Below are 22,568 nucleotides of genomic sequence, written 5' to 3'. Positions count from 1 at the left end.
CCCACCCTGGAGCTCCGTGCTTTACTCACGCAGAGCCCAGCTTCTCCCCATCCCTCGCCTCCAGGAGCCAGGGTGTCGTGGAGTCCGACCTTCCTCTCTCCACTCCCGGGGCCACCACCACCACCCACCTTCACCCCCTGTCTGCCCTCCTCCCCCTGGCCCCGCCCCGGAAAGAATCTGCCTGTCATCTCCACAAGGCTAACCTAGATATTCTAAAGTGACACAGGAAGAACGGTTGTGGATTTCGTGAGGAGGGATCGTGGTATTTTCATTTCAGTTTTTTGTCTTTATGTGTGAGAGATTCATTCTGAGTAGTTATGGGTGAAGTAATATAATTCTATTTCCTTTAAAACACAGAACTAACCGGGGTGCCTTGGTGGCTCAGTCGGTTAAGCGGCTGACGGGCTCAGTTCCTGATCTCAGGGTCCTGGGATTGAGTCCTGTGTCAGGCTCCCTGCAAAGTGGGGGAGCCCGCTTCTCCCTCTCGCTGGTCCTTCCCCCTGCTCGTACACACACACTCTCTCTAATAAATAAATAAAATCTTAAACACACACACACACACACACACACCAATAAGTATCAACAAATTCAAAGTTTAAAAGGTGGCAGGAGAAGAATTAAGATGGTGGTGGTAATTGCAAAACCTGGGTGATTGGTACTCGAGGATTTGTTTGTTCTCCCAGCTTTTACAGATTTGGACCTTTCCATAATAAAAAGGCAAAAACAGGGGCAGCTGGGTGGCTCAGTGGGTTAAAGCCTCTACCTTCAGCTCAGGTCATGATCCCAGGGTCCTGGGATCGAGCCCCGCATCGGGCTGTCTGCTCGGCAGGGAGCCTGCTTTCTCCTCTCTCTGCCTGCTTCTCTACCTACCTGTGATCTCTGTCTGTCAAATAAATAAATAAAATCTTAAAAAAAAAAAAAAGGAAAAAACAATGCAAATAGGAGCACTGTTGAAGCCTTGGGGTGGGCTTCCCCCTGCTCTCGGGGTGGGAGCCCACTTTCAGAGGGAGTTAACAAGGTGGGGTGCAGCTCACCGGCACTGCAGAATTCCTGGCTCGTGGTGATAAAAGACACCGAACCTGTACTTGGTTTTATCATTGGTTTCAAATCCCTATAGACAGTACAAGCCCTCAGTGCCTGGATCAGGGTGGATGGCTCCCACTGCCCCCACCCCTGCACACCGGGTCACCTTTACTGGCACCTAACACTGTCTTCACCGGGTCACCTTTACTGGCACCTAACACTGTCTTCCCTCCGGCAATCTTTTTTTTTTTTTTTTTTAAAGATTTTACTTATTTGTTTGCGTTTGTTAGAGTGTGAGTGTGTGCAGAAGCTGGGGAAAGCAGCAGAGAGTAAAGTAGACTCTCTGTTGAGCAAGGAGCTCAGTGCAGGATTTGATCCCAGGACCCTGAGATCATGACCTGAGCTAAAGGCAGCCGCTTAACCTACTGAGCCATCCAGGTGCCCCACCCTCTGGCAGTGCTGAATGGCCTCTGTTCCCAGGAGAACCATGACCACTTTTCCTGTTTTAGTGCCTTTTCCTATGCTGTTTCTTCAGCCTGGAGCATTTTTCTCACAATTTTTCACCTGCTAATTCCTGCTTTTCCCGAGGACTTAGTTCTGGCACCACCTCCTCTTGGAAGCCCTCCCTGACCTCCCTTGCTCTGCGTTGTCCCTTTGTGGTCCTGCTCCTGCTCTGCTGGGAGGGCCCATCTCTGCTTCTGATGGAAGGACAGGGACCAGGTCATCCTATCACTGTTGCAGAATCAGGGCCTTGCCCATGGTCAGGACTCGATAAATACTTGTGCTTTTTTTTTTTTTTTAATTTTATTTTAAAATAATCTCCACATCGGGCACCTAGGGGGATCAGTGGGTTAAAGCCTTTGCCTTCAGCTCAGGTCATGGTCTCAGGGTCCTGGGATTGAGCCCCGCATTGTGCTCTCTGCTCAGCGGGGAGCCTGCTTCCCTTCCTCTTTCTCTGCCTGCCTCTCTGCCTACTTGTGATCCTTCTCTCTGTCAAATAAATAAATAAAATCTTTAAAAAAAATAATAATCTCTACATCTAACGTGGAGCTCAAACCTGCAAAGCCTGAGATCAAGAGTTGCACGCTCCACGGACTAAGCCAGCCCGGGGCCCCAAAATTTCTAGAAGCATATGCCCTTTAACTTTTTTTTTTCTTTTTTTTTTTTTAAGACTAGCCTCCATGCCTAATATAGGGCTTGAATTCACAACGCTGCGTTCAAGCCTTGGATGCCTTGAGCCACCCAGGTGCCCCAGTTGAACAATATGCAAAATTTTATTTTGGTTTCTATTTTGATACGAAGCCAACCCATTCTCACCACCACCCAGTCTCCCTGCCTGCCTTGGGAATAAACATTTGCCAACCGTTGCATGGCAGCATTAATCCCAATACTCCAGTTTTAGGAGGAGGCCAGTCCAGCCAGATCCCAGAAACCTTAAATGCCCAGCACGCAAACCTCTTCCCTGAGGGAGGCTGCAGCTGCCGAGGCTGAAGGTCCATGGCAACCCTCAGGCTCCTCTCTGTGCCTCTTCTGGACATGAGAAGCACCTGGAGATCAGGGCCTCCCCCTGGACCAACTCAATCAGCCTCAGGGCTAGGGACTTGGCCGCCAGCAGCTTAGAGCTCCCTGGGTGCTTCCAATCTGCACCTAGAGTTAAGATCCATTGATTTTGGTCAGAGACCAACCCTGGGAGGAAGGGTCAAATACCCTAGAACACCTGCTGCCTTCTGAGGGCATTTAAGGCCCGTCAGGGTGCTGGAGGCTGTGGCTCTCTTCCAGGTGAGTGGTGGGTAGGCGGGTGCCGGGGGCTCTCAATGTGGCCGTGTCCTCCCAGATTCCTCTGTCTGGTTATTGACGAGTCTCCTAGTCTTGCTCGGGGGGATTGGGTGAGGCTGCTGCAGTCTTGCCTCACCCCCACCGTGGCAAAAGTCAGTGGCCTGCTCAGAGGGACAGCTTCCAGAGGTCCCTAGGCTGGGTCTCTCCTTGTTGAAATCAGTCTCAGTTTAATGAAATTGTGCTAAGTGGTGCTTGGCTTGTTTTCTGGGTGGGTAAGGAGGATGTGGTGATGGCTGAGTGTCGTCTACTCTGCAGAGTCCAGAGCAGGGCTGGCAGGGTCCGGGGAGCCTGACCATACAGCAGCCTATAGATCAATGTGTCTGCACCTTTACCTGTGTTCCCTCTCCCTGAAATAACCCCTGGGACATGTTCACCCACGGGAATCAACCCCGGCTGATTCTACCCCCTCCTAGAACATTCCCAAACCCTGAGGTAGGATCCCTGGGAAGAGGGCTTGGGTTCCTTTGTCCTTTCTTGCTGTGACCTCTGTGACCTCTGCTTCCCCTCTGGGCCAGTGTGAGACTTGGAGGGACACCTGACGCCTATGTGTCTCCCTCCAACAAACTTAGGGTCTGGACACGTCTTGTCCATGTTGGTAAAGCCCCATGAGTGCCAAGGTGGGGTCTCTGCCACTCCATGGCAACCGCCGCCCCCCCAGGCCTCCATGCTCCCATGGTTGCTGCTTCTTCGCAGTACTCCTGCCCCAGCTGCTCCTGCTTGCTGACCCGTGCACACTGGGGGTGAGGTCAGTGGGTCTTCCCGGGGAATGACTCTCACTCCAACCCCATGTGTCGTTTTACCTTAAATCCCACTGAGTTTGAAGAAGTGGCTGTTAGGGATGTAGATCTGAGCATTCCGACATCAAAAGATATCCATAGTGGGGGCTCCTGGCTCGCTCAGTGGGTAGAGCATGTGATTCTTGATCTCAGGGTTGTGAGTTCAAGACCCACATTGGGCATAGAGATTACTTAAATCCTGGAAAAAAAAAAAAGTCCACAGTATAAGCAAGTGGAGAAATGTGTGGCCAAACCATGTCTATGAAACTCCCCTTCTATAATTAGCCCTGGAGGGTGGGTGTGAGTTTTTAAAGGCTAACTTGGAGGAGGGTAGGTTATGGGAGTTAATGCTCAATACATTTCTGAGGTATTAAACTGTCTACACCATGAGTGTGTGTTAATGTAAAATCAGAGAAATACTCCATTCTAGAAGCCAACTCTTGGACGATTTCGATCTTAATTTAAAACCGTTCTCAGTTCTTGAAAGATGCTAACAGTCAAAGCTTGGCTAAGTCTAGGAAAGTATTTTAAAAATGGCCTGTAATGCTCCAAAGTGACTCAGTGCCATGAACAAAACTTTAGAGTCCCTAGTTTAGAGCCTGGAAGACCATGAGTATAGCTGGGGGCCCTTGGCGGGACCTCTCCACCTGATGCTCCTAGGGTGGGGGTCCCCTAGAGTGCGGGGGTAGGGGGGTGGAGTAGAGCTGGCCTGGGCCTAGCTGTGTGTATAAATAAAGCCCTTAAGTTGGTGCTGTTTGCCTAAAGAACAGTTTGGCTTTCTTCGGATCTCAGACTCTGGGAGCTGATGACGAAAGGTTCTGGCTTTGATCTTGTGCCTAACTCAAAGCTTCCAGCTTGGCTCTTTCATGCCACTGGTGAAGGGTGACAGGGTAGTGGTTTTTCTGGATGCCACAAATAGCAATGTGAGGGGAAGGAAGCACACTCTGAGCTGTGACGAGAGAAACCTGTGAAAGCCAAAAGAAGTCGTTTTGCAGACTGTCCCCAAACGAGTGGTTTGGCTACATCTGTGACTTTCAAACTCTTCCTTCAAGATGTCCCCTGGGAAGGGGTGGTTCAGGGGGAGGACCCGGTTCCCTCTGAAGATGACCATTTTTCTGCTTGTGCCATACTGGTCTTCCCCTTGATATTTGAGGGAAGAACCCCCGGACCCACTTCCAAGTTTCCTAATGGCCTTACGTTCTGGGCTGTGGCCAAAGGATGAATGGTTCTTGTGGAATAGTCGTGGAGCCAGGCACTGCCTTGGGTCAGAAACCAAAGTGTTTCAGCCCCTAGTACCAAACTGGCCTCATACAGAGGCATATTCAGAGGGTGTCGTGGACACTGAGACAGCAATGGAGCAGCAGTGCATTGGCAGATATTTCAGAAATGGCCTCCCTTGCTTGTGCTTTCCTATTTCCAATACCTCCTCCATGTGTTAAGTTCCACCCATGGGGGTGACTTGTTTTCCTCATCAGAACTCCTTACAACCTGTTGGCCGCAAAGTGTGGTGATTCCAACCATGGACACAGGAGTCAGATCTAGGCTGAAGTCCTGACGCGGATGCCTGACAGCTGTGGGCACTCTGGGCTTCCTCAGGAAGTGACCTCTGAGGTGGTTTCCCCATCTGTAAAATGGGACTATCTCTACCTTACTATTTTTTTTTTTTTTTTACAGATTTTATTTATTTTGGAGCACGCACACATGAGAGAGTGTGTGGGAGTGGGGGGAGGGGCAGAGGGAAAGAGAATCCTAAGCAGATTCCCCACAGAGCATGGAGCCCAAAGTGGGGCTGAAATCATGACCCCAAGATCAAGACCTGAGCCCAAATTGAGTCAGATGCTTAACCGACTGAGCCACCCAGGCACCCCAACCCCACTTTACTGTTAATGTTGCTTCATTTAATCCCAGATGTCTGACATTCCTGGCATGTGATAAATGTGTTTTGCCAATTGCTCCCTGAACTGAACTACTCTCCTCCAGACCAAGAACATGCCATGCGCCTTATCTCTCGGAGATGGAGGGTATAGCTCCTCACTCCAACCTAAATCTCTACTCCAAGCTGATAACTCTCTTGACCCCGGTTATTATAGCAAATAGAAAACTCTTGAGCTGGTTTTATTGGTTTTTTTTTTAATTTTTTATTTTTTGAAGATTTTATTTATTTATTTGGCAGAGACACAGTGAGACAGAGAACACAAGCAGGGGAAGTGGGAGAAGGAGAAGCAGGCTTCCTGCTGAGCAGGGAGCCCAATGCAGGGCTCCATTCCAGGACCCTAGGATCATGACCTGAACTAAAGGCAGATGCTTAACCAACTGAGCCACCCCAGTGCCCCTTGTTTGTTTTCTTTAAACTATTTATTTATTTATTTGAAAGAGAGTAAGAGAGAGAAAGCATGAGAAGGGGTGGGTCAGAGGGAGAAGCAGACTCCACTGAGCAGGGAGCCTGATCTGGGACTCAGTCTGGGGACTCGTGTTCTGACTCATGACCAGAATCATGACCTGAGCCGAAAGGAGTCCCTTAACCGAATGAGCCACCTGGGCTTTTTTTAAAGGATGTCCTGCGGAAAAGTGGCTGTTTCAGTCAGTAGAGCATGTGACTCTTGATCTCAGGGTTGGGAGTTTAAGCCTGACGCTGGGCGTGGTACAGAGTCTATTTAAAATTAAAAAGAAAATTAAAATTAAAAAACGGTGTTCTGGCTTTCCTTTTAGTCCTGAAAAGCAACTTTTCTTCCTTACAAAGCAGATTTTGAGGTTACTTAAAGGTAGATGAAAGTATAGGACCTGGTTACTCTCTGGCCTGAGGTGCTTATGACTACTCTGCTCTGAGGCTCAGCACATTGGCTCCATCCAGCTACGGGCGGCTGGTGGCACTTAACTTGTGCTCAGCCTGGTAGCTGCTGTTACTGCCAATGCCTTGGACACTATCATTCTTTTGTTCTGACTCAAATTCCCTTCTTTTTCCTCGTCCCTTGTTGGTTCTTCATTCTTCTGGGCCCAGTAGGGAATGTCACCAAGACTGAGCTCATGTTCTGTTCTCTCGCAGAGTTCATCTTTCTTCTTAAGACCTCAGTCTTGGCTCTCTACTTCTGGAAGCCTCCTACTTGTCTACACTGTCCCATCCGAATTGATGTGTCTAAATGCGTCTTTCCTCCCGAAATCATTCCCAGCTGTTCTACACTCAAGAATAGAGTCAATAGACTCCAGTTGTCTTTATCCAGTTTTCTCGTCTCTGCAGTGTAGTTTGGCTCAGCCTGTGTACTTGGAAACAGATGGGTACTCCTTGCACCCTTGTAAGAAATGCCATTCCCCGCTGCCTGATAGAAAGTTAAAATGTGGCCTGATTTGAATAACCTCCTCTAATTAGGGACTGGCTCCCTTTGTGCCCTATGACCCACCACCCTCCTCCCACAAATACTTGAGTACCTACTTACTATATGTCATGCACTGTGAAAGGGCTGGGGAATCGCACTTAAGATGTACATGACCTCATTGTCCTTGCGGGGAGAGGGAGGAGGATGCACAAACAAGAAAAGGGTTCTGTGCTTTCCTTCCGACCTACCCAAGCCATCAAAGTCCCGGTTGAAGCTGAATTGCCTCCAAAAGGTAGCCCTCACTCCTGCCGCCCAGGGCTGGTCTCCTCTGGTTCCCATGGTGCTCGTCGCCTCTTGAGCCAGTGTGGTGATGCCTATGGAAGCGGACTTCTCCCACCTGCTCACCCACCCACTGTGAAACCTTCCAGGGCTTACAGCAAGGACGGCTGATGACATAGGCACCCGCATGCTGGGCACTGACCGTCTCCTGGCAACTGTCTTACCTGCAGGTGGATTACTGCTTCCCGTCAATATGCCGACTTTAGACGCTCCAGAAGGGAGGCTGAGAAAATTCAAGTACCGGGGCAAAGATGCGTCTGTGAGTACCCAGCCACCGCTCCAGTCTGTGGAGGAGCGGTGCAGTGAAAATCTCATGGTCGAAATGCATCAGAGTGGGTTGGGGTTGGGGGCGCCTGGGTGGTGCAGTCGGTTTAGCGTCCAGCTCTGGATTTTGGCTCAGGATGTGATCTCAGGGGGGTGATAGTGAGCCCCAGTGGCTCTGCACAGAGGATGGACCCTGCTTGAGAGTCTCTCCCTCTCCTTCTGCCCTCTTCTGCCCTTCGCCTGTTCACGAGCGCGTATGCTCAAGCACGTGCACACTTCTCTTAAAAAAAAAAAAATGGAGTGAAGGATCAGGACATGGGGACGACAAAGCATATATGGCAAAAACAGAGATCTAAAGAAGAGATCATTGGGCGCCTGGGTGGCTCAGTGGGTTAAGCCGCTGCCTTCGACTCTGGTCGTGATTCTGGGGTCCTGGGATTGAGTCCCACGTCAGGTTCTCTGCTCACCGGGGAGCCTGCTTCCCTTTTGCTCTCTCTCCCTGCCTCTTTGCCTACTTGTGATCTCTATCAAAAAAATAAATAAAATATTAAAAAAAAAAAAAAAGAGATCATTCCCCCCAGGATTCTCGATGCTAATAATGTCTGCGTTTCTTCTGATCCAGGAAAAAGGGTGTATCTTTTTTTTTTTTTTTTAAGATTTTATTTATTTATTTGACAGAGAGAGGGAGATCACAAGTAGACAGAGCAGCAGACAGAGAGAGAGGGGGAAACAGGCTCCCTACTGAGCAGAGAGCCCGATGTGGGGCTCAATCCCAGGGCCCTGAGACCATGACCCAAGCCAAAGGCAGAGGCTAAACCTACTGAGCCACCCAGGCGCCACTTGTTTTGTTTTTAACTATAATCTCCCTCGGTCTGGCCTCCAAGTAAAACCCCCGGGATTGGACTGGATCAAGGCTTGAATGACCTGTAGATGGATCCCTAATGATGGAAATGGTCAGGGTCATGTGGGGCATGTCTTCCTAGACTTCATAGACCCCCAGCCCCACCTGGATCCCCACAAATGGGAGGCCCAGACCAGACCTGCTCCTCAGGGACTAATCAGCGCTGCGGAGGATGGGCTCAGACTTGGGGCGATGGGATGCTTTGCTCAGATGGCTCTATAGCCGAGAGCATCCTGGCCTGCCAAAACTATAGGTCTTCCCTCACTTTGGGAAGAAGGTTGACAATTTTGGGGGACATGGTATAGTAGGAGAAAGTGGAAGAGGTACACCATGCTGAGACTATTTACTGTGTGATCTTAACTCTTCCAGCCTGTTGTATCTGTAAAAGTGACATCCGACACTTTGAAGTGTGTGCTAAAAGCGAAATGTAGTGAGAACCTGAGTCCCTGCTCTCTAAGGGCTCCAGTTCTTTCTTTTCCTCACTAGATCCGGCGGCACCAGCGCATGGCAGTCAGCCTGGAACTCCGCAAGGCCAAGAAAGATGAGCAGGCCTTAAAGAGAAGAAATATCACCATTTTCTCCCCTGAACCAGCTTCTGGAGAGCTAACCAAAGGGGTATGTTGGGAATGTGGTGTTCAGGACAGTTGGGTGTGAAATACATCCTTAGCAAGTTTCTCTGGCTGGAAAATGTGTAATAGATTCAGCACTTGCAAGCTCTAATGGAGGGTCTTTGAGGAGAGGGGCGGAGAGATGACTCGAGCTGAACTGGTGGGTTTCGGAAAGCTGAAGGGGTGTTAGGTTTGTGACTGATCTGAGATCGATGTTCTGAGCAGTACACAAGGTGCGGCTTCTAATGGAAATTCACTTGCGACCACTTGGGCCAAAATAGGAAATGAGGGGTTCCAAATGTTCTTTCTCAGTTAGAAGAATCCAGTCGCTAAACATGAAGTCTTGTCTGGGACCTGAGTGCTGTCCTCCAACTTCCATTCACCATCCACCCCAACCTCCCTCATTGTAAGTTCAGATCTTTTCTGGAATGTCCTGATGGGGGAGTTTCTCTTCTTTGACTCCAGTAGCCTTGTTTCTACATGCCTTTTTTGATCTGCCACCATCTGTGTCCGATCTTAGCCATCCACGTGCATCATTGCACCTGACTGCGGTCAGGACTCTGACGGGACAGAGATGAGTTCAGCCCGGCAAGTGGATCCAATGATGCGCTGCTGTGGTCATCAAACAGAATGGTTGTACACCATCTCTAAGTTGCCATATGTGCTTTTTCACTCAGAGTAATGTCTTCAAGGTTTGTCCGTGTTGTAACATGCGTTGGTACTTTATCCCTTTTATAGCGGATTAATACTTCATCATATGGGGGCACCTGGGGGGCTCAGTTGTTTACGCAACTGCCTTTGGCTTCGATCATGATCCTGGAGTCCCAAGATCGAGTCCCGCATTGGGCTCCCTGCTCAGCAGGGAGTCTGCGTCTCTCTCTGACCCTCCCCATCTTGTGCTCTCTTTCTCTTTTTCTCAAATAAAAAAAAAAAAATCTTAAAAAAAAAATCTTCATTGTACGGATATACCGCATTTTGTTTATCCATTCATTGGGCTTGTGTGGGCTTGTGTTTCCACTTTTTGGCTATTATGAATTAACGCTGCTTTTGTGCTCAAGTATTTGAGTGGACGTGTTTTCAATTCTGTTGAGTATACCTAGGAGTAGAATGGCTGCGTCCTATGATCACCCTGTTTTAACTCTTTGAGGAACTGCTTATGGTACACTGAATAATGCCCCTCCCCAAATAGCTCTATCTTCCAATCCCCAGAGCCTGTAAATGTTACCTTGTGTGACAAAGGGGACTTTGTAGGTAGGACTAAGTGAAGGATCTTGAAAAGGACATTATTCTGGATTAGCTGGATGGGCCCAGTGTAATCACATCAGTCCTTACAATAAGGATGAAGGACAAGTTAGAGCAGAATGTGAGAGGACCACAGAAGCAGAGATTAACATGTTGTGCTTTAAAGATGGAAAGAGAGGGTCACAAGCCAAGGAACGGAGGTGGCCCCACCAGAAGCTGAACAAAGGAAGGAGACCGAGTCTTCCCTTAGAGCCTCCAGGAGGAGCCAGACCTGCCTTTAGTCCAGTGAAACTGATCATGAATTTCTGACCTCCAGAACTATAAGAGAATATCTTCTTTGAAGCCACTAAATTTGTGGTGATTTTTACAGTAACAATTTTTACAGAAAACAAATAGGTGGCCAGGCTATTTTCCAAAGTAAGTTGTACCTTTGTACATTCTGACCTTCTTGCCAACGCTTGTTGTCTGCTTTCGGATTATAGCCATCTAGTGGGTTCAAAGGGCTATATGGTTACACTTTTGATATGTTTTCCTAACGACTGATGATAATTTTTTGATGCGCTTATTGGCTATTTGTAGATCTCTTTGGAGACATGTCCATTCAAATGCTTTGCTGATTTTTAAACTTGAGTAATTTGTCCTATCGTTGAGTTGTAAGAGTTCTTTATACTGTCTACTCTGGAGACTAGACCCTTACCAGATAAATGATTTGCAAATATTTCCTCTTATTCTGTGGATTGTCTTTTTATTTTCTTGGTAGAATCCTTGGAGCATGGAAGCTTTAAATTTTGTAACTGTTCCATTTGTCTACTTTTGTCTTTGGTTGTTTGCGATTTGGATATCCTATTTAAGACTCCTTTGAGTGCTCCAAGGTCACAAAGATGTATGTCTAAGTTTCCTTCTAAGAGTTTAATGGTTTTAGCTTAATGTTTAGACCTTTTTATCCACTTTGAGTAAATTTTTGTAAATGGTGTGAGTAGGGGTCCACCTTCATTGTCCTGCATGCCTTATGATGCCATCCTCTCTCCGACTGAACGGTCTTAAAACCCTTGTCTAACATCAGCTGACTATAAATGTGAGAGTTTATTTGTGGACTCTGGGTTCTTTTCCATTGATCAATATGTTTCTCCTATGTCAGCACAACACAGACTTGATTGCTTTGTAGTAGGTTTTGAAGTATCTTCCAACCAAGAATAATCTTCTTTTTCAAGATTATTTTGGCTATTTGGGATCTCTTGCATTTCCATATGAATTTTATTTTATTTTATTTTATTTTATTTTATTTTATTTATTTTTAAAGATTTTATGTATTTATTTGGCAGAGAGAGATCACAAATAGGCGGAGAGGCATGCAGAGAGAGAGGGGGAAGCAGGCTCGCCGCTGAGCAGGGAGCCCGATGCGGGGCTCCATCCCAGGACCCTGAGATCATGACCCGAGCTGAAGGCAGAGGCTTTAACCCACTGAGCCACCCAGGCGCCCCTCCATATGAATTTTAGAACCAACTTGTCGATTTCTTCTGTAAAGATAACTCAGATTTTAATGAAGATTACACCATATCTCTAGATCAGTTTATTTTTTTAATTTATTTTTTTAAAGATTTTATTTTTTTTTTATTTATTTGACAGAGAGAGAGAGAGAGAGAGATCACAAGTAGGCAGAGAGGCAGGCAGAGAAAGAGGAGGAAGAAGGCTCCCTGCTGAGCAGAGAGCCTGATGCGGGGCTTGATCCCAGGACCCTGAGACCATGACCTGAGCCGAAGGCAGAGGATTAACCCACTGAGCCACCCAGGCGCCCCTCTATTGATCAGTTTATAAGAATATTCCCATCTTGACAATGTTAAGTCTTCCAATTCATGATCATGGGTATTTTTTAGAGGGGATCTAATAAATTAATTTTTTTATAGTTTCAGCATTTAAGTCATGTAGTTTTGTTAAATTTGTTCTGATGTATTTTATTCTTTTTGATGTCATTGAAAATAAAATTTTCTTAATTTCAATTTTGGATTGTTCATTGCTAGTATATAGAAACACAAGTGATTTTCATATGTTAATCCTGAAAACTACCTGAACCTCTATTTGTGTGTGTGTGGGGGGGTGATTCCTTAATCTTCCATATACAAGTTCTAGAATTTTGCCAATAGCAATAATTTTATTTCTTTTTCCAATCTGGATGACTTCTTTTCTTCTTACCTAATTAATCTGTCTAGCACTTCCAATATGATGTTGAATAACAAGAGTGGACATCCTTGTCTTGTTCTTGATCTGAAGGGGAAACATTCTGTCTTTTACCATTAAGTATGGCACTAGCTGTTTGGGGTTTTATTAGATGGCTTTATCAGGTTGAGGAAATTGCCTTTCATTTCCAGCTTGCTGAATGTTTATTTTCATGGAAGTGTGCCTGAATTTTGTTAAATGCTTATCCTGAATTTTCTGAGATGATTATGTGCTTTTCCCCCATACCTATATATTACTATGACCTACTATACTGATATTCATATGTTGAACAGCCCTTTCCTTCCTGGATTAAATTCTAGTTGGTCATGATGTATAATTCCGTTCATATGTTGATGCACTTTTTTCCCTAGAATCCTTCTTCCTGAGATTAGCTGTTTTTCTTGAATAATCTCTTTTTGGCTCAAAGACAACAAATGGCTACAAGCCTTTGGTCCATTTCTAGAGTTTGGAAGGTTGATCTACTTGTGTAGGTTTTCTTGTTTTTATGGAGGAGAGAATTTTGGAAGTCCTTCCTCTGCCATTTTTGCTGGTTATCCCTAACATGTTCTTATTGCACAGGATGAAAAGGTGCTGGGGATCCAAGTGATGATAGGAATTAACCCTTCCCCAGAACAAGGGGGGTGTCCCACAGATCCATGAGACTTACAAGACCACCAAGTGTTCTTCTCTCCCCTAATGTAGACCAATGTGCATGTTGGGAGATACTGTCCAAGCCAGCCTGTTCTAATCAGATAGATGGCTGGACTAGATGACCTTCATGGTTCCTGTGGGCAGAGACTCTGACCTGAATGTGTCTCCTTGCAGGTCAGCCTCACCCTGCAAGAAATAATCAGTGGCGTGAATGCCTCAGATCCAGACCTGTGTTTCCAGGCCACCCAGGCAGCCAGGTACTGCCAAACAGACTTCTGTGGTTTATAAATTCCTAACTAGAAATGATCTCCAGTGGCCTATTTGGTTTCATGGCACTGGCAAAATGCCCACATGATATAAGAGGCGAGTCCATTCAAAAGCAAGACTAAATTGTTTCTCTACACTGTCCTTGAGAACAACTTAAGATATGCAAGTGTTGTCAGAGATGAATTGCTTAATTTAAATTGGCCTCTATAGGAATCTCCGCTCATAGATAATACTTAAAGGGAAAAATGTTGCTTTGTCACTGCAAAGTGCTATAGGTTAAACTTTAGAATATTAAGGAGCTCTGGCCCAGATGTTAGTCTCATTTGATAGCTAGGAATGCCAGGAATGTTTATAAAGGAGATTCTTAATATTGGCCTCACATGACTTGTCATTATATCCCCCCCCCCCTTTTCGTTGCAAAGGAAAATGCTGTCCCAAGAAAAGAACCCTCCTCTAAAACTGATTGTTGAAGCGGGGCTCATCCCCAGGCTGGTGGAGTTCCTGAAGTTGTCCCCTCACCCCTGCTTGCAGTTTGAGGCAGCCTGGGCTCTGACCAACATCGCTTCCGGGACTTCAGAGCAGACTCAGGCTGTTGTGGAAGGTGGGGCCATCCCACCTTTGGTTGGGCTCCTGTCTTCCCCCCACATGACCGTGTGCGAACAGGCGGTGTGGGCTCTTGGTAATATCGCAGGTGAGACTCTCTCCTCAGGGTGGGGAGGAAACCAGTGGGCAGCCATCTGGCATGCTATGGGGGTTCTTTGGGCAGCATAAAGATTTGATATTCTCAGTATAACTATCTAGAAACGCTGGGAAGAGTATGGCAGGCTTTTCCAAAATCCAGAGTTAGGTTCAGAGTCTGACTCTGAATTAAAGCGATGACCAGATAGATAATGCAGTGTGTACTAAAGCTACGGGCTGCCTGGTGACATCTGTCAATACTGTGGTCCTATAGCCTCAGGTCTTAATGGCTTCGTGAACCAAAGACAAGTCTTTGACCTGTGCAGTACTTAGGACAGACCCTTGCATCACCCAGGAACCTGAAAGAATTCTACCTCTGGCAAGAGTTGCCAAGGGAACAGACCAGAAAAGTGTTTGCTCAATGTGGGGTAAAAGTCTGTCCTGTAAAGACAACCCTACTATGGCCTCGTGAATTTGGGGCTTGATGCTGTATTCCCTACATGGTCCAGGAAAGCATAAAATGAAGAGTTAGTGCTGTAGGTTTGGAGGCTCCAGGATTCCTGGCTGAAAATAAATACAAAGCTCCTGGGGGCATATGAACTCAATTGGGTCCCTCAGGATTTTGATAAATTATGATCAACCAAATATTAGCAGTTTCGAGTTCAGAGAATCAACAACCCACCATGACTGAGTCAGCAGAAACAAACAGTATGATTAGACCTCCAAGGACTTCAGATACTGGGATTAGCAAATACAGAATATAAAATAAGTCTGCTTGTTAAATGCTTGCAGAAAGGAAGCACCTATTACAGAGACTTTGTCCCTCATTTTGCTTGGTTCAGTAAAGAAGCAGCAAAATTGGGTGGTTTAAAGTAACCTATGCCTTGCCTTGGTGGTTGAAGAATTAAAGATTTTATTATTTATTTGACAGACAGAGATCACAAGTAGGCAGAGAGGCAGGCAGAGAGAGGGGGGGAAGCAGGCTCCCTCTACGGAGAGCCTGATGTGGGGCTTGATCCCAGGACCCTGGGAACATGACCTGAGCTGAAGGCAGAGGCTTTAACCCACTGAGCCACCCAGGCACCTTAATGGTTGAAGAATTAAAAATGGAGGGGCGCCTGGTGGCTCGGTGGGTTGAGCCACTGCCTTCGGCTCAGGTCATGATCTCAGGGTCCTGAGATCTAGCCCCATGTTGGGCTCTCTGCTCAGCGGGGGCCCTGCTTCTCTCTCTCTCTCTCTCTGCCTGCCTCTCTGTCTACTTGTGATCTCTCTCTGTCAGATAAATAAATAAAAATCTTTATTAAAAAAATAAAAAATAAAAATGGAGACTGCTAAGGTCTCAAATCAGTTTTCTCACCTGAGAAGCAGACTGCAGGTAGCTAGCATTGACTCACCTCCCAGGCTAGATTCTGAGCTGCATTCGGAAGAGTCCACCCCATGCCGAAGTTTCCTGGAAAGACCATTTGGCCTGCAATAGACTTCATCTTCCTGAGATCTGTGTTGTGAAGTGCCACCAGCATTTAGAGTCTCAAGGGCACTTCCTGGACCCATTGGCTGACTCCTTCATGTGTCCACAGACTGCTGCTTTGTGGTGTCTGCTCCTCCCGTCTGGCCTGTCTACCCAACCGACATGATGGAGACCCGGGATCTAGTTCATGGCTATGCTATGTACTTGTCTAGCCCGGGGATGTGTTTTGGCTTTTCACCCTTTACACAGGGTTTTAGAGAATTAGTCATTTAGCTCAGGATTCTTTTTGCTCCCTGTTTGAATGTCACATTCTTTTTTAAAGATTTTATTCATTTATTCGACAGACAGAGATCACAAGTAGGGAGAGAGGCAGGCAGAGAGAGAGGAGGAAGCAGGCTCACCGCCGAGCAGAGAGCCCGATGCGGGGCTCGATCCCAGGACCCTGGGATCATAATCTGAGCCGAAGGCAGAGGCCTAACCCACTGAGCCACCCAGGCTCCCCTTGAATGTCACATTCTTTTTTTTTTTTTTTTTAACTTTAAAGATTCATTTTATTTATTTGACAGAGAAGAGAGATCATAAGTAGGCAGAGAGAGAGGGGAAGCAGGCTCCCCGCTGAGCAGAGAGCCCAATGCGGGGCTCGATCCCAGGATCCTGAGATCATGAACTGAGCTGAAGGCAGCGGCTTAAGCCACCGAGCCACCCAGGCGCCCCAAATATCACATTCTTTAAAAAAAAAATTTTTTTTAAAGGTTTTATTTATTTGAGAGAAAGAGAGTGAGCAAGCAAGAGACCATGAACAGGGTAAAGAGCAGAGGTAGAAGCAGACTCCCTGCTGAGCTGGGAGCCTGATTCGAGGCTAAATCCAGGGACTCCATCCTGGGACTCCAGGATCATATCCTGAGCTGAAGGCAGACACTTAACTGACTGAGCCACCCCGGTGTCCCCTGAATGTCACATTTTTATCTATTTGTAGGTGATGGCCCAGAATTCAGAGACCTTGTTATCTCGAGCAATGCCATTCCATATCTGCTGACCCTCGTTTCATCAACCATACCAGTAAGTATCTTTAAAGTAGAAAAACTAACTAGGTAACAAGTTTCTGAAACTGGGGGAGTACTTTCAAGTCAATGCTAGGTCATGAGATTGCTGCCTTGCCCCTTAGGCCAGCAGTTAGAAGTAAGGCCCAGGACTAAATATCACATTGGGCAGAGATGGATTCTCATTTGGCCCCAAGGGCTATAGTGCTAATTTTTCTTCAGGCAACATTGGAAGAGGTCCATTAAAGTTTTCCTAAGCTTTCAATCCTGCAAAAGTAGAAAAGTCTCCATTCATGGGGCACAGACAAGAGTTAATGGGTCACCAGTTCTGCTCCTAGGTACTGGGTCTAGGTTTGAACCTTAGAGTCCAAGTTGATTGATGTGGCAACAACAGGGAACCCCCTTGGGTGAATGTTCATTCTAGATTTTCCCCAAACAAAAATGAAGGTAAGGTAGCTTCTAAAAATCCCAGGGAATACCCATCCCTCAAGGCGGGAGATAACCTGACATGGTGGGATGAGTAAGAGGCTGGCATGACCAGGGAGTTTGCAAGGAGATCGCAGAGCAAGATGACAAGTGGGGTGAAGGACTTAGACATCCACTTGCTGGCAGAGGCAAGCAGGAAGTGAAGTGATCTGATATTTGGGAAGACCCTTCTGGCTACTGGTAAAGTGAGATCAGAGGGAGCTGGGATGCTGCCATACTGGACACGGGGGATAGGAAGAAGGAAGAATGCCCTCTGGTTTCAGGTTAGGTTGTTCTCCTGGAGAAATGGGGAAGATGGAGGGGGACAAAGGAATCAGCGTTAGTTAAACATATCAAGTTGAAGCGAGTATGAGGCACCACTGCAGCAATGTCAGGTGGGTGGATAATGCGGGTCCGGATGACTATGCGTGCATCCACCATCCAGCTGGGCAGGATCAACTAGAGCAGTGGCTAGCTGCTTGCTTTTGTAAATAAAGTTTTATTGGAACACAGCCATTGCCATTTATTTAGACCCATGCTGCCTATGGCTTTCGTAATGTTACAAGGGCAGAGAGGACTAGTTGCGACAGAGACCCTATGGCCCATAAAGCTGGATGTGTTTATTCTCTGACCTCCTGCAGAAAAAGTTTGCCAACCCCTGACCTAGAGTAGAGCCTGGGACCAAGTCTCAAGGGCTCTGACAATCAGAGGTCAGAGTCTGCCCAAATGACCGAGAAGTTTGGCAAGAGAAATGCAGTTTTGGTGTCATAGGTATCAAGAAGAGCTTTTCCAAGAGGGGTACTAAAGATGGTTGAGAGGGGCAGCCACTCTAGGCTGAAACAACACTGTTGGATTTGGTGGCTTGGAAGAAGCTGATTTCATCACTCAATGCAAAGAAGTAGGGGCAGAAATCAGACTAGAAAGGGTGGAAGAACAAATGGAAGCTGCAAGGTAGACAGTGAATAGAGATGATCCTTGACACTGGACTCTGGAAAAATAGAAGCAGGATGATGGCTAGAGAGGTGGAGGGTCCCAGAGTGTGGGAGGGGTGGGAAGGGTGGGAGAGAAGTGATCATGGGGATACAATCTTCAAAGGCAAAAGTGGGATCCAGATGTGGGATAGGAGGACTGACCCTCCAACAAAGATCAGGAATGTGGTTACCACATGTCAATAGAGTGACTGACCAATGGGCAGACCAAGTAACTTCTGCTTCACCTTTGTTTCGTCAGTGAAAAATGAATTAGGTCATAAACTCAGTCAAGGCGGGGAGGAACTTTTTTGAAGACTACAAGGAAACCTCCACCTAACATTTGCGTATGAAACCTAAACCTCATTCTCAGTCTTCTTAGCATGTATCACTATCGAGAACAGATTCTGTGTGAAGCTCAAACGCTTTGCTTCATGCTGGTCGATAGTATTGATCAGGGTTGGCAAGGACATAAGCCACTGGCATTTTTCCTCCTTTGCACCCGATGCTGGAAGCTGTCTCCTTGTTACAGATCACGTTTCTGCGGAACATCACATGGACCTTGTCCAACTTGTGCCGAAACAAGAACCCTTACCCTTCCGTGAAAGCCGTGAAGCAGATGTTGCCTGTCCTGTCCCACCTCCTGCAGCACCAAGACAGCGAAATTCTCTCGGACACCTGCTGGGCCCTGTCCTACCTCACTGATGGCTCCAATGAGCGCATCAGCCAAGTGGTCAACACGGGGGTCCTACCCAGGCTGGTTCAGCTCATGAGTAGCTCGGAGCTCAATGTCTTGGTAAGTGTCCTCAGTCCTGTCTGTCTCTGTCTGGGCCTTCACAGGAGAATGTGTGAGTCATACTCCCTTGAACCAGGGCCTCTCCCGGCCCTGGTCTTCCACAGTCGGGTCTCATACTTTATCTAGAACAAAGCTTGTTGTCTACATTTCCCAGGTCTCTGCTACTCTCTAGCCAAAGACTTGAATCTGTTTTGACCCAGTGTCCTAGTGGATGTTAAATAACTTACTCTGTCTTAATCTGATAACTAGCAAATCTAGACAGGCACCAAATTAAAATAATCCCTCTACCCAGTAAACTATTCTTTTGTGGTCTTTCCTTCTAGGGGTCTGTGCATATGGATGTTAACAAGTTGGCTAATACAGTGTGTGTGTGCGCGCGCGTGCGCACACATGCACACACATGTGTATTAACATAAAGCTCAGTGTAACATTTGAATTTCTTACTCAAGTATTAAAAAAAAATTCCCTCTTATCCTTTCCCCAGTTTATTAGTCTCCTTCAGTATAGGTAAAATGAAACAAGGAAACCAACATCAAGTACTTTGCTATGATATGAAACGTGTCCCTTACATAATACGCTTCTTGAAGATAGGCCTTGAAATGTGAGTGGCCCTTTTGATTTCTGTGGCTAATGTTGCATATTTATGCAGCCTTCGTGATCATCTATGCCTAGATTTGCATAGTATTCCTTGGATGTCAAGGTTAGTTTGAGGATAGTATAGGGAAGAAGGAGAGTATAAGAATATCTATAAGAAGCTGCTTGTCCTGGGGGGTATAGAACTCATTTGGAGCTGTCCTGCCGAGGCTGTTGGCCTGTAGCACTACTTCAGCTCTCGCTGAAATAGCAGATACCCAGCATAAAAGGCTAGGAAAACTCTAGAATCATCTGCATGGGGGCAGCCACTACAGTGCACGCGAACCAAAAACAATGCACAGTCAGCCCTCAGGGGATGGGTGTCTTGAGCCCAATTGCAGACTCATCCTGGGGACCTTTGGAGTTGAGAGGGAGTTTGTGAATACATTAAAAAAAAAAAAAATGCCATTGGGATCTCATTAGCTCCAATTAAATATACAACAGAAACTTGACACTGGTGCTAAAGACAAACTCGGTAGAAGTTATCACATTATAAACCCTGTAATCAATTTAGCGATTTTTTTTCCCACCATAAGGATACGAAAAGGGGCAGCATTATTTCTTAATAAAGGCATCCCTTGACCTCTATCTCACAGTGAGCTGGAACTATTGAGAGGTTAGCAAGTACCTTTAAATTATGCAAATGGCCATGGATATGCTGAATTAACAGGGATCAAGGATTTAATCGTTATTCCTGGGTTTCCAGAGTGCCATGAATCTAGCATGAGGAACACTTGGGAATGCGCAGAGTCTGGTGTGATTGTCCTGTTCTGTTCCCAGAAATTTGCAACGCTTGGTTATACCTGTAGCCTTGTTCTTCCAGACCCCCTCGCTCCGCACCATGGGGAACATCGTCACGGGAACAGATGACCAGACCCAGGTGGCCATTGACGCGGGCATGCTGAACGTGCTGCCCCAGCTCCTGATGCACCCCAAGGCCTTCATCCAGAAGGAGGCAGCTTGGGCCTTGAGCAACGTGGCTGCAGGGCCTTGCCAACACATCCAGCGGCTGATTGGTTGCGGCATGCTGCCTCCCTTGGTGGCTCTACTAAAAAATGTGAGTGGGGCCCTGTGTGTCCACAACAAAAGGCTATTTTCCAATCAGCCCCGTGTTGAACTCCTTCAGGAATTCAGAGACAGGCTAAGGAGCAAATCAACTGAGATCCCAACAGAGCGAGGAAACCTTCGTTTCCTAACTTGCCCTGGAAAAAGGAAGAGGCATCCTGTTTGGGATAACCTGTAAAAGATTTAGGAGACTAAATAGGCATTATTCCACGGAAAGGTGATCCCCACAGCTCTAACAGTCAGAAAAATCTTGAGCTGGTCAATAGTTGGCTTATCTTTAGTGTTAAAAGCATGTACCATCCATTCTACTTGCCAAAGGTGGGGGGGTTGTTTTATTTTAGGAGGAAAAACCTATCCGGTTATGGTGATATGATACACTGAAGAAAGTGGACTTTTCAGTGTAAAAAAAATCACATCAATTAGAGTGGGAATAGACACTGAAAATCCAGACACAATGTGCAAATACAGTAAGGCTTCCTTCTTCCTCCTGATTCCCACTCCCCTTCCGGGGGACTTCTATGCGTCAGCATTTCTTTTGGTCACCTTTGAATGGATGAGCTCTGTTTAAATCCTCTACACGTGACACCACGCAGGGGTGGTTCCGTCTTATAGGGAGCAGGAAGGCCAGTGGAGTAGGGTGGGAAGGAGAAGCTGCTGGTGGGACGCCTGCCCTCAGGTTGGATGGTGGGTTCCCAGCTGCCCCACTCGAATCAGGGGCTCAGTCCAATCCCTCGGATGCTTCCTATCCCGTGTGCGTCCGTGAGGCTGTACATATTCTAATCAGAACATCCAGTCATGTGTCAAGGAGGACTCTTATTTCAAACTGCCTTTTGAACTACAACTGGCTTGGAGCCGTATGGTGTTTTGGTTATTGATATGTTTTTGTTTTTGTGTTTTTAAGCTGAAGTCAGTTTTTCCCCAGCCATAAAATGGGAATAACTCCTGCCTGGGGATAGAAGGTTCTACAATAGATGACTCCCATATGTCTGGGCAAAGTGTTTCTTATAAATGCAAGGGATACATTGAGTGATGTTTCAGTGGCCTTTCTCTGTCACCTCTGGGCTGGCTCAGTCCCTGAGATCGCTTCTGTGTACTCAGCTTTGTAGCTAGGGAGCTTCTCATCCATAGTTTTCCCATGACAGAAAGACCAGAAATGTTGACCTAGGTCACTACAACCTAAAGTTCCAAGCATAATGCCTATTTTTCCCATAACCCGACCTAAGGAAGGGAGTCTACTTCAAAACTTAGAACCTTCCTCGAAGGCCCCACGGGAGTCTGCCTGCCTGCTTCTGGGCTTCTCGAAGATGCTGTCTTCTGCTCAGGAACTAGAGGCAGGTTGCTGAGGTGGTCCATGTAAATTGCACAGACAGTCCCGGCTGTCCCCAGCCTACCTACAAATTGAACTAAGTTAGCATCACTGTATTTAAGTTCCTTAGGACCTATAAAGACTCAAAATGTTCTCTTTTGGCAGGGAGAATTTAAAGTCCAGAAAGAGGCTGTTTGGACCGTAGCTAACTTCACAACTGGAGGCACCCTAGACCAGTTGATCCAGCTTGTCCACTCTGGCGTCCTGGAACCACTGGTGAATCTGCTTACCATCCAAGACACCAAAATTGTTAAAATCATCCTTGATGTTCTCTCTTTTATCCTCCAGGTGAGCTGTTCTAAGCAGATCGGTTTTTAAATAGCAGTCTCCAAATTTAAGGCATTTAATTTGGTTCTTAAAACTCACATGTGGATTCTCTTTCCACTCCTTCATGCCCTCCTCCTGGCCAAATATCCTATGGGTAACCTAAACAAGAGAATTTTTAACGAAGGTCCCTCTTCATTTTTCAAAGGGGTGACTGTGTGCCCAGCATCGTCTCAGATGCTCAGCATACAACGGAAGAACATCTTCGCTCTGATTGAGCTTATGTATTAATGGAGATGAAACCAGACACAAGAGTTGAGAGTTTAGCGGCTAAAAGGGCCGTCGCTGATGGCTCAGAGTGGGGAGAGAATGGTGATCCCTTATACGCAGTCA

General features: G+C 46.7%; 1 protein-coding gene across 1 annotated transcript in view; it reads left to right on the top strand.

Moving 5' to 3' along the window:
- KPNA7 (karyopherin subunit alpha 7) overlaps positions 1-22,568 on the top strand; it is a 118,372-nt gene that overhangs the window by 90,439 nt on the left and 5,365 nt on the right. The window contains exons 3-10 of the mRNA XM_032328487.1: positions 7,456-7,544; positions 8,937-9,083; positions 13,340-13,422; positions 13,855-14,123; positions 16,555-16,637; positions 18,584-18,847; positions 20,304-20,537; positions 22,017-22,199. Coding sequence (XP_032184378.1) covers positions 7,456-7,544; positions 8,937-9,083; positions 13,340-13,422; positions 13,855-14,123; positions 16,555-16,637; positions 18,584-18,847; positions 20,304-20,537; positions 22,017-22,199 — 1,352 coding nt within the window. The remainder of the gene's footprint in view (positions 1-7,455; positions 7,545-8,936; positions 9,084-13,339; positions 13,423-13,854; positions 14,124-16,554; positions 16,638-18,583; positions 18,848-20,303; positions 20,538-22,016; positions 22,200-22,568) is intronic.

Source organism: Mustela erminea, chromosome 20 (genome assembly GCF_009829155.1).
Source record: "Mustela erminea isolate mMusErm1 chromosome 20, mMusErm1.Pri, whole genome shotgun sequence".
NCBI classification, from domain to species: domain Eukaryota; kingdom Metazoa; phylum Chordata; class Mammalia; order Carnivora; family Mustelidae; genus Mustela; species Mustela erminea.
Note: the sequence above shows the minus strand (reverse complement) of the source record. Positions and strands in the feature narration are given on the sequence as shown.